The sequence below is a fragment of the Rhinoraja longicauda genome, chromosome 1, assembly GCF_053455715.1.
Source record: "Rhinoraja longicauda isolate Sanriku21f chromosome 1, sRhiLon1.1, whole genome shotgun sequence".
NCBI lineage: Eukaryota > Metazoa > Chordata > Chondrichthyes > Rajiformes > Arhynchobatidae > Rhinoraja > Rhinoraja longicauda.
The window spans coordinates 20881873-20899186 of NC_135953.1; the positions used below are offsets into that span (position 1 = coordinate 20881873).

The following is a 17314-nucleotide window of genomic DNA, read 5'->3' on the forward strand; positions in this document are numbered from 1 at the left end:
AGAAGGGGAATACTTTGGCATGTAGCTTCTGTTAGTATTCATCTCAAAGCTGGTGTAACTACATCCATGAAGTTTTAACGTCAAATAGGCATGTGTCCTGGGAGATTCGTCACATTCCTGCGGAAAAGAATGCTCGAAAACAGCAACACCCGCCACACAGGAAATGACTCTCACTGGAAAGGTCACTTCCTTTCGGAAGTCATAAGGAAGTTCAAATGATGCTGCTTAACTCAATTGCTAAATTAATTCCAGAGCTGTGCTATTTGCAAAATGTTGTCAGTGGGTGCTGTGTGTCTAAACATCGCCAGGGTGCAGGCCAAATATTAGAGGTTGACGCACAAAGTGCTGGACTAATTCAGCGGGTCAGGCAGCGTCCCTGGAGTAAAAGGATGGGTAGCGTTTCAGGTCGGGACCTTTCTTCAGACTGGACGTAGGGCGTAGGGGAGGGGGCAGGTAAAGGGGAAATTGGGGCTTGTGTGACCTTGTACAAATGTCAAAGCGTTAACCCCTTTATTGCTGAGTCTCAGTGACACCCTGACTACGATTCATCTAAAAGCAAGTGCTCTAATGTGGTGGCTATGCCAAAGAGGTACACAGCAAGTGAGATGTTACTATGAAGCCCCTAGAGAGTCATAGAGTGAAAGACATTCTGGCCTTCCATCACAGTGAGGAGGTGACTGGAGGAGACTCACTATGATGGATGTTTCTTTTGGTTGTTGTTAGGTTATGATTGTATGTGTTATTGCATTTTTATTGATTATTCTTATTGGTCTTATTGTTGAACTGCGGGTAATTTTTCTCAGGATGCCATTTGTGTCAGGATGCCATTTACTCTTGACTGCCTGAATATACAGAGAGTGGTGAACACAGCCCAGTCCCACTTGGGCTCACCACTTCCATCCAGTCCGCCTTTGCCTTTGACGGCACTGGGCCTGTACTCGCTGGAGCTTAGAAGGGTGAGGTAGGACCTCATTGAAACGTACCAAATAGTGAAAGGTCTGGATAGAGTGGATGTGGAGAGGATGTCTCCACGTGTGGAAGAGTCTAGGACCAGAGTCCATAGTCTCAGAATAAAAGGATGTACCTTTAGAAAAGGAGATGAGGGGGAATTGAAAATCCCCCTCAGAGGGCAGTGGAGGCCAATTCTCTGAATGCATTCAAGAGAGAGCTAGATAGAGCTCTAAAGGATGGCAGAGTCAGGGGGTATGGGGAGAAGGCAGGAACGGGGTACTGATTGAGAATGATCAGCCATGATCACATTGAATGGCGGTGCTGGCTCGAAGGGCCGAATGGCCTCCTCCTGCACCTATTGTCTATTGTCTATTGAATTTCCTGAGTCAGAGGGCGGTGAATCTGTGGCATTCACAGAAGGCTGTGGAGCCTAAGTCAATGGATATCTTTAAGGTGGAGATTGATAAGTTCTTGATTAGTAAGGGTGTCGAGGAGTGCAGGAAGACGGCAGGAGAATGGGGTTGAGAGAGAAAGATGGATCAGACATGTTTGAACGGTGGAGTAGACTTGATGGGCCGAATGGCCTAATTCAGCTCCGACAACCTATGACCTTATCATCACGGGATGTTGCGTCGGGAAGGCTGGAAGTATCGTCAAGGATGCCTGCCACCCCGGCCCCTCCCTTTTCTCCCTCCTGGGAGAAGATGCAGGAGCTTGAAAGCTCAAATGCCCAGACTTAAGAACAGCTTCACATAGGAAGGGGCTGTAGCTGCTGGTTTCAACCGAAGATAGACACAAAAAGCTGGAGTAACTCAGCGTGACAGGCAGCATCTCTGGAGAGAAGGGACTCGACCCAAATGATCCCCCATTCCCTTTCTCCAGAGTTGCTGCCTGACCCGCTGAGTTACTGCAGCTTTTGGTGTCTATCTTAAGGACATCTTCTTCAGACTCCTGTTCTAATCGACTCTTTCTCATCCCTTCCCCGACGGTGCTGCCTCTTGACTCCACATTTGGTTAGTCCATTGTTGTTCTGTGATTATTTTTTTTAATTGCGACAGCTAGGAGTTTTGAACTAGAATCTTGCTTGATTCTGCTGCTTTGCACTGATTGTCGTATTTTTATCATTGCATTTACCATTACATCTGCATACACTTTGTGAGCTTTATGTGAAGAAGGAGGAATCGCATATCACCCTGGCGCATAGACAATAAGCAAAGCTAAACTAGAGCAGTGGGCTGTTTTAATACTGCGCCAATCAGCAGAGCTGTCTGCATTCAGTTAACCTTCACTTTCTTGCTCCCCCCTCCCCTCCCCGAGTCCCACTGGATGTTATAGAGTTGGTTTTTATGTATCTACTATAGTGAGATTGGCTTCCACACCTCCCCTGAGTCTCACTGGATGTTATAGAGTTGTTTTTTATGTATCTATAGTGAGATTAGCTTCCTCCCCTCCCTCATTTCCAATGAAGTTTTTGTTGCACACTGTTAGATTAAAGGCATTGTTTGAGTTATTTACATCCGGGTGCGCCTCCATTAAACACAGATTAGGCAGGGGCTGTTAAAATCACAAAGCAGTGAATGGGACAGGATTTGGATTCTGTGCATCTGCGAAACAGGAGTTTAACCCTCTGCTTTGTCGTGGGTTTTCCAATATTGTACGGCGTTCATTGAGGCCGCACAGGCCTCATGTGCCTCTGCCCCAGACCCCAGTCTGTGGGGTGGCCAGAGAATGGCAACAACATCTCTGGGTTGATACTTTGATCCTCTGGTCCTCGGAGATGGTACTGCCTCAGCACCGATTGCCAGAGTCCCTGCAACCTCTCGCACTGACCGACAAAGAGGGGGGTTACGTGCATGTGCTGTATTTCATTGACGCGGGGAAAAAGATTGTGGGCATGGAGTTCTTCTGCAATGCCATCCCTGTTAAGTCAAGAGTGTTTTATTGACATGTGTCCCAGACAGAACATTGAAATTCTTACTTGCAGCAGCACAGCAGAGTATGCAAACATAGTACTCTGAGAACAGTATAATAAACCAAAAGAAAGTTATACACACACACATTTATATATATACATACACACACGCACGCACGCACGCACGCACACACACACACATATATATATATACACACACATATAGTCTGAAGACAGGTCTCGGCCCAAAACGTCACCAATTCCTTTTCTCCAAAGGTGCTGCCTGCCCCGCTGAGTTTCTCCAGTACTTTTGTGTCTTGTCTTCTGTGTAAACCAGCCTCTGTAGTTCCTTCCTACTCACAACTCCAGTCGCCTGGATTCTGTTCTGACCTCTGGCGCTGCCTGTGTGGAGTTTGCATGTTCTTCCATCAATGACGCTGTGTGTTTCCTCTGCGTGCTCCAGTTTCCTTCCCACTACACAAAAGGTTTGCAGGTTAATTGGCGATTGTAAGTTGCCCCCAGTGTGGAGGTGAGTGGTGGAATCTAGGGGGAATGATGGGGACAATGATTGGGGATGAGTACAAGTAGATGGTTGGCTAAGATCCAGTGTAGTACCTGTTCTTATCAGTTTTGGAGGCGGCACGGTGGCGGAGTTGCTGCCTTACAGCGCCAGTGACCCAGGTTTGATCCTGATTACAGGCGCTTGTCAGTACGGAGTTTGGATGGGATGCTCCCTGTGACGGCGTGGGTTTTCTGCGGGTGCCCCGGTTTCCTCCCACATCCCAAAGACGTGCAGGTTTGTGGGTTAATTGTCCTGTAAATTGTCCCTAGTGGGTAGGATTGAACTAGAGTGATCGACCGCTGGTCGGCGCGTACCCGGTGGGCCGAAGGGCCCGTTTCTACCCTATATAACTAAACTGAACTAAATTAGGATGGTGGGCTTGTGTGGACGCTCAAAGGCTTGGAAAGAAGTGTTGGTGAAGTTGATAGAGCCCACAGTGAGATTGAATTCCTCACAGAGGAGGAATTGCAGCTGGCTCGTCTCTTGCCTGCATTGGAACCTTGTGCCGCGTTAAAACGCACCACACTAATGCACAATCTTGCAGTATTCCTCAGCAGTGCCCTTTGGAGGCAACCAAACCTGCTGGAACCTGATCTGTTTTCTGTGCTGGATGGTGAACTCTCTCCCCGCCTGGCATCCACACACGCGACAGATGAGTCAGACTTTCCCTTTCGTTGGCAGTGAGATCCAGAATGGATGCCGGCGTCTCGTGGTGTCTGAGCCACAGGCTTCACTCGAGGGTGGTGAATCTGTGGAATTCTTTGCCACAGAAGGCTGTGGAGGCCAAGTCAGTCAGTGGACATTTTTAAGGCAGAGATAGATAGATTCTTGATTAGTACCGAGGTGTCGGAGGTTATGGGGAGAAGGCAGGAGAATGGGGTTAGGAGGGAGAGATAGATCAGCCATGATTGAATGACGGAGTAGACTTCATGGGCCGAATGGCCTAATTCTGCTCCTATCACTTATGAACTTAGAGAGCAGTCCTGAACTACAATCTACCTCATTGGAGACCCTCAGACTATCTTTGATAGGACTTCACTGGATTATCTTGCACTAAACGTTATTCCCTTATCATGTACTGTGAATGGCTCGATTGTATCCATATGTTGTCTTTCCGCTGACTGGTTTGCACGTAACGAAGGTTTTTCACCGTACGTGACAATAAACTAAACTTAAACTTAAAAACTAAAACTAAACCAAAGCTTTTCACCGTGCCTCGGTACACGTGACAATAAACTGAACTAAACTAGACTAAATCCTGTTATTCTGATTGGTGTCAGTTAAACACCAGATTCACCAGCATTGAACAATTGGGAGGTTGTATCTAACCATTTAACAGTTGGCGCTGGAGTCTTTAGTGGGTTTTGGTAACTAAAATATAAAAATCCCGTCTGAAGCTGAAGCTATTTCGGTTGAGTGCATTTCCAGGGAAAGGCTGCAGACTGCCTGGTAACCACACAACAGAGACGAGATCCAGCGTCTCACTCCAGCTGGATGTCACCCAGTGGAGCCGTGATATGTTTATTTTGCCCAGCAGTTGTTGTGCAGGATGTATCATTCGCTGTCTAGAAAGGAACTGCAGATGCTGGTTTATACCGAAGATAGACACACGGTGCTGGAGTAACTCAGCAGGTCAGGCAGCACCGAGAAAACGGATTGGTGACGTTGAGGGTCGGGTCTGAAGAAGGGTCCCGACCAGAAAGATGAGAGGGGATCTTATCGAAACGTATAAGATTATTAAGGGGTTGGACACGTTAGAGGCAGGAAACATGTTCCCAATGTTGGGGGAGTCCAGAACCAGGGGCCTCAGTTTTTAGAATAAGAGGTAGGCCATTTAGAACGGAGATGAGGAAAAACATTTTCAGTCAGAGAGTTGTGAATCTGTGGAATTCTCTGCCTCAGAAGGCAGTGGAGGCCAATTCTCTGAAGGCATTCAAGAGAGAGCTAGATAGAGCTCTTAAGGAAAGTGGAGTCAGGGGGTATGGGGAGAAGGCAGGAACGGGGTACTGATAGAGAATGATCAGCCATGATCACATTGAATGGCGGTGCTGGCTCGAAGGGCCGAATGGCCTCCTCCTGCACCTATTGTCTATTGTCGCCTATTCCTTTTTCTCCAGGGATGCTGCCTGACCCACTGGGTTACGACAGAACGTTGTGTCTGTCTTCGGTATCACATTTGCAGCTTTCTTGCAGTGCCCACACTTTTGAAAGTGCTTCTTTTGCAAGGGCCGGAGGCTGTGTAGGGTGCTGTGGAAGTACGTCCTTTTCTTTTGAGAGGATTGTGTTTTGCCCACGATGAACTCAAAGGTGCCGATAGCAGGAATTCAAGAACAGACGGGAAAAAACCCCCATTGGTATCAACACTGCTGGGATTGGACTGCATAGTGGTTCTGCTAGTAACATTACTGTCTCACCGCGCCAGAGACTCCGGTTCGATCCTCACCTTGGATGCTGTCTATGTGGCGTTTGCACGTTCACACTGGTTGCTTGGGTTTCCTCATGGTGCCACGGTTTTCTCCCAAATCTCAAAGATGTGTGAGTTGGTAGATGAATTGGCACTAGGCTGCGTGTGAGAGCCACAGCCTTTGGTTCGATCCTGACCCCAGATGCTGACTGTGTGGAGTTTGCAGTTCTTCCCGTGGGATTTCTCGCGCATTCCGAAGATTTCGTTTAGTTTAGTTTAGAGATACAGCGCGGAAACCGGCCCTTCGGCCCACCGAGTCCGCGCCGACCAGCGATCCCCGCATATTAACACTATCCTACACACACTAGGGACAATTTACACCTACACCAAGCCAATTAACCTGCAAGCCTGTACGTCTTTGGAGTGTGGGAGGAAACCGAAGATCTCGGAGAAAACCCACGGGGAGAACATACAAACTCCGTACAGACAGCACCCGTAGTCAGGATCGAACCTGGGTCTCCAGCACTGGGTCTCCAGCAACAACTCTACCGCTGTGCCACCGTGCCACGCTCAAGATGTGCAGGTTTGTAGGTTAATTGGCTTCTGCAAATCACCCCTAGTGTGTAGGATGCAAAAATGGAATAACACAGAACTACTGTATGTTGATGGTCGGCGTGGGCTGAAGGGCCTGTTTCCATCCTGTATCTCCAAAAGAAATAATAAAAACAAACCTGGGAGTAGCTGATGGGAATGTGGGATGAATAAAAATGGGATCAGTGTGGGACCAGTGCTTGATGGTCAGCATAGACTTGTGGTTCATTTGTGGAGTGGAGTGTGGGTGGTGGGCCACAGAATGTGATGTAACAACATAAGCACCTCAGGAACATAAATCGGAGGAGGGGGGAGGCAATGCAAGAGCAAATTTACTAGGAACATGGAAGCGAAAACCAGCGTCTGTACTTAACCTCATGTTTCATTAGCCAGAGTGTCTCGTGATTATCTGTCTCACTGTGGACAGCTTATGAGGTGCATGTGTGGCTCTCTGAAATATCTAAGTCAAGGTCAAATCTTTCCTTTGATTTTTCCCTTCAATTTCTCTTTGGTATTTAGTTTAATTTTAGTTTTGTTTATTGCCACGCGCACCGAAGTACAGTGAAAAACTTGTTTGTGCCGTGTTGGCCGGTCAGCGGAAAGACTGTCAGTGATTACAATCGAGCCATCCACAATGTACAGATCCAGGATAAAGGGAATGAAGTTTAGTGCAAGATAAAGTCCAGTGAAGTCTGGACTTGGCCTCCACTTTACCCTCAGACTAAAGAAGCTCCTCCTCACCTCCTGCTTTCCCCTGTGTGTGTGTGTGATTGTACGCGCTTGGATGGTGCGAGTCAGAATCGTTTGTGCTTTCCCTCAAGTTCATGTTATAGTAGAATTAGGCCATTCGGCCCATCGAGCCTACTCCGTCCGCCATTCAAACATGGCTGATCTCTGCCTCCTAATCCCATTTTCCTGCCTTCCCATAACTTTTGACACCCGTTCTAATCAAGAATTTGTCCATCTCTGCCTTACAAAATATCCACTGATGACCTCCACAGCCCTCTGTGGCAATGAGTTCCACAGATTAACCTTCCTCTGACTAAAGAAGTTCCTCCTCACCTTTCTAACAGAGCGCCCTTTAATTCTGAGGCTGTGACCTGTGGTCCTGGACTCTCCCACCAGTGGAAACATCCTTTTCACATCCACCCTATCTACGCCTTTCATCTGCCACAGTGTCCAGTCAACCTGCTGCCACAGTTTGCACACCTGCTCGGACAATGAAGCAGCCTGTAGCTCTGGGGCATTGGGATCAGTGCCATAGGATCAGAACCTCCTTCCCTCTGTGAGCGTTTCTTGAACCAGGATGTGATGATTGCTGCAGTGATTTTGGTTTACCTGGTAATTCACTGCCATTAGGAGATTAGACACAAACAACCCCAAGAAGGCTGCGTGTTCAGATCACGTCGGGGTCACCAATGTGGCGCGTCGAGAGAGGCCCGAAATAAAGGCAAAGAGCCGGGTATTTTGGGGGGGCGTTATGGTTTATTACACGGTTATCAGACGAGTCGAGTCTGCCGGAATGGCTTTGCGCCCAAAACCTTGTCCTTATATATGTAGTACCGGACCGCCCCCCTGGACTGGTCCATTCCCATGCCGAGGGGTCGGTAGTGGTATGGCCCGACCCTTGGGAGCCGCCACATCCTTCCTTTAGCTGGGCGACCAAAACTGTGCACTGTGCTCCAAGTGTGGTTTCACCAACAGCTTGCACAGCTCCATCATGATGTTCCAACCTTTGTACTCAATGCCATTCCCAATGAAGGCAAGTGTGCCGAACGCCATCTTCACCTCACCTCTATCAACAACTAGAGAGCAGCCTAGAGCTACCGTCTACAATAGACAATAGGTGCAGGAGGAGGCCATTCGGCCCTTCGAGCCAGCACCGCCATTCAATGTGATCATGGCTGATCATTCTCAATCAGTACCCCGTTCCTGCCTTCTCCCCATACCCCCTGACTCTGCTATCCTTAAGAACTCTATCTAGCTCTCTCTTGAATGCATTCAGAGAATTGGCCTCCACTGGCTTCTGAGGCAAAGAATTCCACAGATTCACAACTCTCTAACTGAAAAAGTTTTCCCTCATCTCTGTTCTAAATGGCCTACCCCTTATTCGTAAACTGTGGCCCCTTGTTCTGGACTCCCCCAACATTGGGAACATGTTTCCTGCCTCTAACGTGTCCAACCCCTTAATAATCTTATACATTTCGATAAGATCTCCTCTCATCCTTCTAAATTCCAGTGTATACAAGCCTAGTCGATCCAGTCTTTCAACATATGATAGTCCCGCCATTCCGGGAATTAACCTAGTAAACCTTCGCTGCACGCCCTCAATAGCAATAGCCAGGGTCTACTTCACTGGAGACCCTGGCACTATCCCTAACTGGACCTTACTGGACTTGATCCTGCACTAAACGTTGTTCCCTTTATCATGCATCTGTACACAGTGGACGGCTCAATTGTAATCACGTATTGTCTTTCCGCTGACTGGTTAGCACTCAACAAAAGCTTTTCGCTGCCCCTCGGTACACGTGACAATAAACTAAACTGGACTAAACTGTCCACCTGACTCGGCAATGTTAGGGAACCGGGCGCCTGTACTTCCCAGGTCTGATCTGATCCTCCCTCTCTGATCTGCAACCCTCTCCAGGGCTGTAGCCTTCACTGTGTAAGTCCTGCCCTGGTTTGACATACCATCATTAAGAGAATTGAAAATAGGATTAATGTGTGATTTGTGTAAATGGGTGTTTGATGGTCGGCGCACACTTGGTGGGCTGAAGGACCTGTTCCTGCACTGTGATCTGTCTACGACTCCATGTAAATGCTAGAGTTCAAAGTCTGCAGCACTCAGCGCTATCGGGAAATGTGAGCACTTCTCTTCACCGTCGGTGGAATCTGGCTTTCTCCCTAAAGTGGACACAGATATGGAGAGGGTGACGGAGATAGAGGGTGGATGGGGTGTGACTGGATGCTTGAAGTGCCTGCACAGCGGTCTCAAATGGATGCCCCCTGCCACTGTAAAGTGCATTTGGTGCCTCAGTGTTTGACGGCCTTTCAAAGCATCGCATGTGAAAGACAAGTGTGCTGTAGGCTCTGAGTGGGTGCGCTCAGCTCTGTATGTCACCGCCATCAGGCTTCATTCAACAGGGCTTTGGAACAAGTGGCAGCTTTGCTACCTTCTGCCCAGAGTCCCCGCATTGCCAGGTCAGGTTTCCACTCTGCACCTCAGACTGGAGTGGCACTGCAAGCCTTTGTTGTAACTCTGCCAGTTAATTTGGACATGCAGGGAATGGAAGAGAATGGATTATATGCAGGTAGATAAGAATTAGTTTTGGCATCATGTTCGGCACAGGCATTGAGGGCCGAAGGGCCTGTTGCTGTGATGCACTGTTCCATGTTGTATTTCCCCAACCCCAGCGTAACACGGATTGTCCAAGCCTTGGAGCCTCTCTGCCTTGGCATGTCTGAGAACCCAGCTGCCAGCCTGGCCGTCATGTTCAGAAGTTATAGGATCAGAATTATGCCATTCGGCCCATCAAGTCTACTCCGCCATTCAGTCGTGGCTGATCTATCTCTCCCTCCCATCCCCATTCTCCTGCCTTCTCCCCATAACCCCTGACACCTGTACTAATCAAGAATCTGTCAATCTCTGCCTTAAAAACATCCACTGGCTTGGCCTTTCTAACGTTAGGTCCTTTTATTCTGAGCCTTTGGCCACTAGTTCTAGACTCTCCCACTAGTGGAAACATCCTCTCCCCATCCACTCTATCCAGGCCTTTCACTATTCTGTAAGTTTCAGTGAGGTCCCCCCCCCATCCTTCTAAACTCCAGCGAGCACAGGCCCAGTGACGTCAAACGCTCATCATATGTTAATCCACACATTCCTGGGATCATTCTCGTAAACCTCCTCTGGACCCTCTCCAACGCCAGCAGATCCTTCCTCAGATATGTTCAAAAGTTGTAGGAGCAGAATTAGGCCATTCGGCCCATCAAGTCCTCTCCACCATTCAGTCGTGGCTGATCTATCTCACCCTCCTAACCCCATTCTCCTGCCTTCTCCCCATAAAACCTTTCACGCGTACTGATCAAGAATCTGTCAATCTCTGCTGTAAAGATATCCACTGACTTGGCTCCCACAGTCATCTGTGACAATGAATCCCACAGATTCACCACCCTCTGACTGAAGAAATCCCTTCTCATATGGGGCCCAAAGTTCTCACAATACTCCAGATGTGGTCTGTCACCTTGACCTCCAGTGCCCGTGGAGGCTGCATCTTCACTACCGCGTTGTATTCCGTTATCCCCTTCGTCCGCTGGGAGGTCGTGCTTCATGTGACAGGACGTTTTCCACAGGTGCAGATAATCTCCCTTCTCCCCAGCTCAACAGCTGTGCCTATCTGACGCGCACAGCTGCGCCCAGTGGACAGCAAGCAGCTGGCACGGTGGCGCGGCAGTGGAGTTACTGCCCAAAGATACTAGAGGAACAAGATGGACCACTCCGTTGAAATCGCCTGTACTGAAGTGTAGTACGCAAAGGAGCCATTTTAGTAGGCAAAACCTGGCGTTCGCTATGCCTCTCGCAGTGTAATCAGTGTTTTGGGGGAACAGTATGTGTGATTATACCGTTAAAATGCAGAATATATCTCAATTCACAGAATTTTGTTATTTTACTTTTTAAATGTTTCTGCCTACTAAAATGGCGCCTTGACGTACTACGGTTTTTAGGGTCGAGTGGTCTATCTTGTTCCTCTAGTATCTTTGTTGCCGCCTGACCGTGCTCGCAGCGCCGGAGACCCAGGTTTGACGTGGAGAGGATGTTGCCACTGGGGGGGGGGGGGGGGGGGGGGGGGGGGGGGAGTCTAGGTCCAGAGGCCATAGCCTCAGAATAAAATAATATATCTTTAGAAATGGCGATGAGAAGGAATTTCCTAAGTCAGAGGGTGGTGAATCAGTGGAATCCATTGCCGTAGACGGTTGTGGAGGCCGTCAATGGATATTTGTAAGTTGGAGATTGACAAGTTCTTGATTAATATGGGTGTTGGGGGCTATGGTTCGGAGAAGGGCGGAGAACGGGATTGAGAGGGAAAGATAGGTCAGCCATGATTGAATGACAGAGTAAACTTGATGGGCCGAATGACCTAATTCTACTCCTAGAACGTACGAACTTATGTATTTTCACTTATGTGTAGGAAGGAACTGCAGATGCTGGTTTCCACCAAAGATAGACACAAAATGCTGGAGTCACTGCGGGTCAGGCAGCAGCTCTGGAGAGAAAGGAATAGGTGATATTTCGGGTCTCGACCCGAATCGTCACCTATTCCTTTTCTCCAGGGATGCTGCCTGACCCGCTGAGTTACTCTAACCTTTTTGTGTCTATCTTAGTCCTGGAGTTCTCTGGCTAACGTGACAATTGCATTTATCAAAGTCAGGGTTGAAGGGAGTGGGTGGACGGTGCTGGTGAAGGGGTTGGGGGTGTGGTGAGGTTATGAATCAATGAACCTTTGTATGTACAGAACAAAACAAGCAGAAAGTACACACTGTACACCCAAACAGCTGAAGAAACTGGAATGGGCACAAGGAAAATGTGGCCCCTGTGAGTTAAGGCTCTGGTCCTGGGCCGATCAGCAGCTCCCTGCTTGTCTGGAGAAGGGTCTCGACACGAAGCAGCACCCATTCCTTCTCTCCTGAGATGCTGCCTGTCCCGCTGAGTTACCCCAGCATTCTGTGTCTATCTTCGGTGTAAACCAGCATCTGCAGTTCCATCCTACATAAACTCCCTCCTTTCTCCTGTGTGTGATTGTACACGCTTGGATGGTGCGAGTCAGAATCGTTTGTGCTTTCTCACAAGTTCACAAGTTATAGGAGTAGAATTAGGCCATTCGGCCCATCGAGTCTACTCCGTCATTCAATCATGGCTGGTCTCTGCCTCCTAATCCCATTTTCCTGCCTTCTCCCCATAACCCTTGACACCCGTTCTAATCAAGAATTTGTCTACCTCTGCCTTAAAAATATCCACTGATGACCTCCACAGCCCTCTGTGGCAATGAGTTCCACAGATTAACTACCCTCTGACTAAAGACGTTCCTCCTCACCTCCTTTCTAAAAGAGCGCCCCTTAGTTCTGAGGCCTGTGGTCCTGGACTCTCCCACCAGTGGAAACGTCCTCTCCACATCCACTCTATCTATGCCTTTCATTATTCTGTAAGTTTCAATGAGGTCCTCTCTCAACCTTCTAAACTCCATGAGTCGAGGCCCAATGCTGTCAAACGCTCGGGCTGCTGCTGCTGCCGATCGCTGTTAGAATGACTAATGAACACTGGAATGACTAATGAACAGCCTGCCGGGCTGTTTCAGCTGTGTGCCCGGATTAAGAGAACTCGTTCGAAATTAAAATAGTTTTTCTTATGCACTGGTATTCTGGTAAATAAAAAATATTTGAGCATACCTCACCGAACAGAATTGCGCCCTTTCAAGACGGCACTTACTACTGTTAGGAAAATACATACAAAATGCAACGACACTGTGTTTGCTATGTGTGGGGAAATTGTGCTGGAATGAAAGGCTGCTTTATGTCACCTCTCTGTTTTATTTGTTTTCCTTTGTCTAGGCGTATTCCTGAGTTGTTGGATTGTAGGGACATGTTGGCCAAAATATACAGCTCGGTGATTGCATGTTGATAGATGTGCTTTTAGCTGTTTTCCTTCAAACTGTTTAGTGTTACTAAAGCTCATATAATGGCCTAAGCTTCTTCCTTGCCTCTTACTATCGCCCCACTTCCCCTCCACTCTTGCGGCACACTTGCATATTAGCCCCGAATTAAAGTTGTGCGCACTGGTGCCAATCAATGTGGTGGCTTCCCTTCACAAGTGAGGTGCTTGCCTTTGCTTGATCTGGTCGGTCGGTGTCCACTCGAGACCTGTCTAGCAGCAATGTGCAGTCTCTTGCCACGGTGTACAATAACAGAGCATTAGGAAAATAGAGACCAGTGGCCTTCCAGATTCATGAGGTGTGCACCGACCGACCGGCCTCCTGGACTGTTGAAGCGAATTAACATTCATTTAAAATGAAGCCAATCTCCTCGGCCAAGCCAAATCTCTCAGGCTAACCCCACTGTTGTTCAATTAGGATTGGCAAACGTTTCACTAATTCCGCAGACGCTGGCGTGGGGTGCAGATAGATGGTGGGTGTACGGAACGAGCTGCCAGAGGTGATAGTTGGGGCAGGTAGTACAACAACATTTAAAAGACATTTGGCAGGTACATGGATCGGAAAGGTTTAGAGGGGAATACGTGATTACATTAGAGCCATCAGCAGTATATAAATTAGTCATCCGCGGTGTACGGATAAAATTGGCCAACTCATTCTTGAGTCCAAAGGGCTGCAACTACCAGCCAGGTGATGCGGCGTAGATCGTGGGGCATCATTGCAGCCCGCAGGGCAGCCAAGAGCTGTGGCTGGATGTAGCCATCAAAGAGTGAAGCATCAGTCAGCTCATGTCATAGTGCAGGGTCGACACACAAAGCTGGAGTAACTCAGCGACCCGAAACGTCACCTATTCCTTCTCTCCAGAGATGCTGCCTGACCCCCCGCTGAGTTACTCCAGCTTTTTGTGTCGATCTTGTGTGTTAATCAGCATCTGCAGTTCCTTCCGACACTCATTGTGTAGGTGGTGTGGGTTAGAGTGTTTGTAAGTGACTAATGGTTAATGAAAGGGACTTCAGAATTGTAACTCGTTGGATCCATTGCCACAGAAGACTGTGGAGGCCGTCAGTGGTTATTTTTAAGGCGAAGATTGACAGATTCTTGATTAGTACAAGTGTCAGGGGATATGGGGAGAAGGCAGGAGAATGGGGTTGAGAGGGAAAGATAGATCAGCCATGATCGAATGGCGGAGTAGACTTGATGGGCCGAATGGCCTAATTTTGCTCCGAGAACTTAATGTCTGAAAGACAAGCTTTTAAAGTGTCATTGTTTTTTTCCTCAGGAACGGTCACATTGGGAAGCCAGCCAACTGTTGTGGAGGAGATCGTACTTGGCAATGGAGACACCCTGGACTTGTCCTGCAATTCCCTTGGCTCCTCGCTGGCACTGGTGTGGTTGAAAGACGGGCTCAGAATCCTGCCCAACAACACGACCCAAGTCGGCCAGAAGTGGCTGAAGATCATCAACGTTTCCTACGATGATTCCGGAGTCTACTCCTGCAAGCTCTGGGGGACCAACGAGATTCTCAGCAACTTCACCATCAAGGTTGCAGGTGAGTGTTGATTGTCACTTGCGGTCGCTAAATGCCTTCATTATGATGTCTGTGAACAATGCTGTGGAGAGTTGGCTGACGTGCGGCACGGTGGCGCAGCGGTAGAGTTGCTGCCTTACAGCGAATGCAGCGCCGGAGACTCGGGTTCGATCCTGACTACGGAGTTTGTACGTTCTCCCCGTGACCTGCGTTGGTTTTCTCCGAGATCTTCGGTTTCCTCCCACACTCCAAAGACGTGCAGGTATGTAGGTTAATTGACTGGTTAAAATGTAAAAATTGTCCCTAGTGTGTGTAGGATAGTGTTAATGTGCGGGGATCGCTGGGCGGCGCGGACTCGGTGGGCCGAAGGGCCTGTTTCCGCGCTGTATCTCTAAATCTAAAAAAACCTTGTGTAGTGGTGACAGATAGTTTAGAGAGTCCCGAGTGAAAGTGCTGAAGCGGTTAAATATCGGGCCGTTGTTTCAAGGACCCAGTGGTTCAATGGTGCATTTATAGTCACATGTGCAAAAAGTGCTGACACAGTGAAATTATTTTCCTTACAAACAGTCCAGTGGGGTATTGCCTTCCCACCGATTAGCAACCGCACAGAAATAGTCTACTGTGCCCGCGTGCAAGAAGCGCCATGTTTTGACTCCATTTACAAAGTCTACGCTCCTGTTCTTATGAGCGGTGCCAGTTCCAGGCGAGTCCCAGGCTTCTGCGGGGCCTCCAGCCGTCACCTTCCTTGGACGCCGCGTCCCTCTCCTCCCCCCGTCCACCTTTGTTCCTCGGGGGTGCCTCCCGCAGCCGACCACGAGGGCGCGGTCGGCCAGACCCCGGTTCCCTCTCCTCTCCCACCGGCCTCGTTCCTCCCCCGCCGCGTCCGTCGTCGCAGGCTCCGTCCTCCCGGTCTCTGGTCTTCTGGGGACGAGCAGGGGCCGGCACGGCGGCCTCCCCCTCCCAGGCCTGCGGTCCACTGGTTCCAAGCGAGCAGGGGCCCCACACGGGGGCCTTCTCCTGCAGCCCGTCATCCAGTGGGTCTTCCATTCGGCCGCGGGGAACCGGCTTGGCGGGCTCTCCCCTGAAGCCCCGATCTACCGGGCCATGAGTTCAGCCGCCATGGACCGTGGCTGACAACAACACCTCCACATTACTTCTCAACACTGGCGCCCTGCAGAATGCATTCTCCCAACTCTACTCCCTGGACACTCACAACTGTGTCGTCCAGTTAGGCTCTAACTCCATCTACAAGTTTGCAGATGACATCACTGTGATGAGCCGGATCACGAACAATGACAAGGCAGAGTACAGGTAGGAGATACCGAACTCAGTAACATGGTGTCAGGACAACCACCTCTGTCAATGGCAGCTAGGCAAAGGAACTAGTTATTGACCTCAAGAAAGGTGGTGGAGAACTTGCCCCAATCAGCGCCAATGGTGCCAAAAGGTGAAAATGGTTGAGAACTTCAAGTTCCTTGGCGTAAATATTGCCAATGAACCGTCGTGGACCTGCCACATTGAAACAACAGCCAAGTTGGCACACCGACCCCTCTACTCCCTCGGAAAACTGAGGAAACTTGGCACGATTCCAATGACCCTTACAAACATTTACACATGCACCATGGAAAGCACACTTCTGCAAATAGAAACATAGAGAATAGTCCCATATCTGAGGAAGGATGTACTGGCTCTAGAGGGGCCAGAGGAGGTTTACAAGAATGATTCCAGGAATGAGTGGGTTAGCATATGATGAGCATTTGACAGCACTGGGCCTTGCCTCGCTGGTCCGCACCGGATCGCGGGGCTTGGGTTGGCCCGCTGCGGACCTTTCACCGTCCGGCGCGGCCTGGAACGTGGCAACCTCAACAGCCTGACCGCGAGAGAAGACGGCAGGGGAAGAAAAATGACATTCTGGCCTTCCATCACAGTGAGGAGGTGACTGGAGGAGACTCACTGTGATGGATATTTCTTTTTTTTGGTGTGTTTTGTGTTGGTTGGGGTTGTGTAATTTGCTTATTTTATTGCTCTTATTGTTGGACTGTGGGTGACGAAATCTCGCCCAAAAGACTTGTTTTTTGGATGACAAATAAAGGTAATTCTGAATTCTGATTCTGGAGTTTAGAAGGTTGAGGGGGAACCTCATTGAAAATTACAGAATGGTCAAAAGCATAGATAAGAGTGGATGTGGAAAGGATGTCTCCACTGGTGGGAGAGTGTAGGACCAGAGGTCATAGCCTCAGAATTACAGGGTGCTCTTTTAGAAAGGAGGTGAGGAGGAACTTCTTTAGTCAGAGGGTAGTTAATCTTTGGAACTCATTGCCACAGAGGGCTGTGGAGGCTAAGTCAGTGCATATTTTTAAGTCAGAGAAAGGCAAATTCTTGATTAGAACCGTTGCCAAGGATTATGGGAAGAAGGTAGGCACATGGGATGAGGAGGCAGAGATCAGCCATGATTAAATGGCAGAGTGGATGTGATGGGCCGAATGGCCTAATTCTACTCGTATAACTTGTGAACGTGAACTGGTCATGGTCTTAACCAGTTGAATCATCAAGAAAGGTTCTCCTGACGGGACAGTGGGAAGAACTGGTGTCAAGTCAAGTCAATTTTATTTGTATAGCACATTTAAAAACAACCCACGTTGACCAAAGTGCTGTACATCAGTTC

The 17314-nt window shown here is 48.9% G+C and overlaps 1 protein-coding gene across 5 annotated transcripts in view; it reads left to right on the forward strand.

The window, feature by feature from the left end:
• The window catches only part of LOC144601983 (fibroblast growth factor receptor 3-like), a 134238-nt gene that overhangs the window by 41219 nt on the left and 75705 nt on the right, over positions 1-17314 (forward strand). For all 5 annotated transcript variants that reach the window (XM_078414697.1, XM_078414850.1, XM_078414928.1 and 2 more), the window contains exon 3: positions 14401-14670. In XM_078414697.1, the coding sequence (XP_078270823.1) occupies positions 14401-14670 (270 nt within the window). The remainder of the gene's footprint in view (positions 1-14400; positions 14671-17314) is intronic.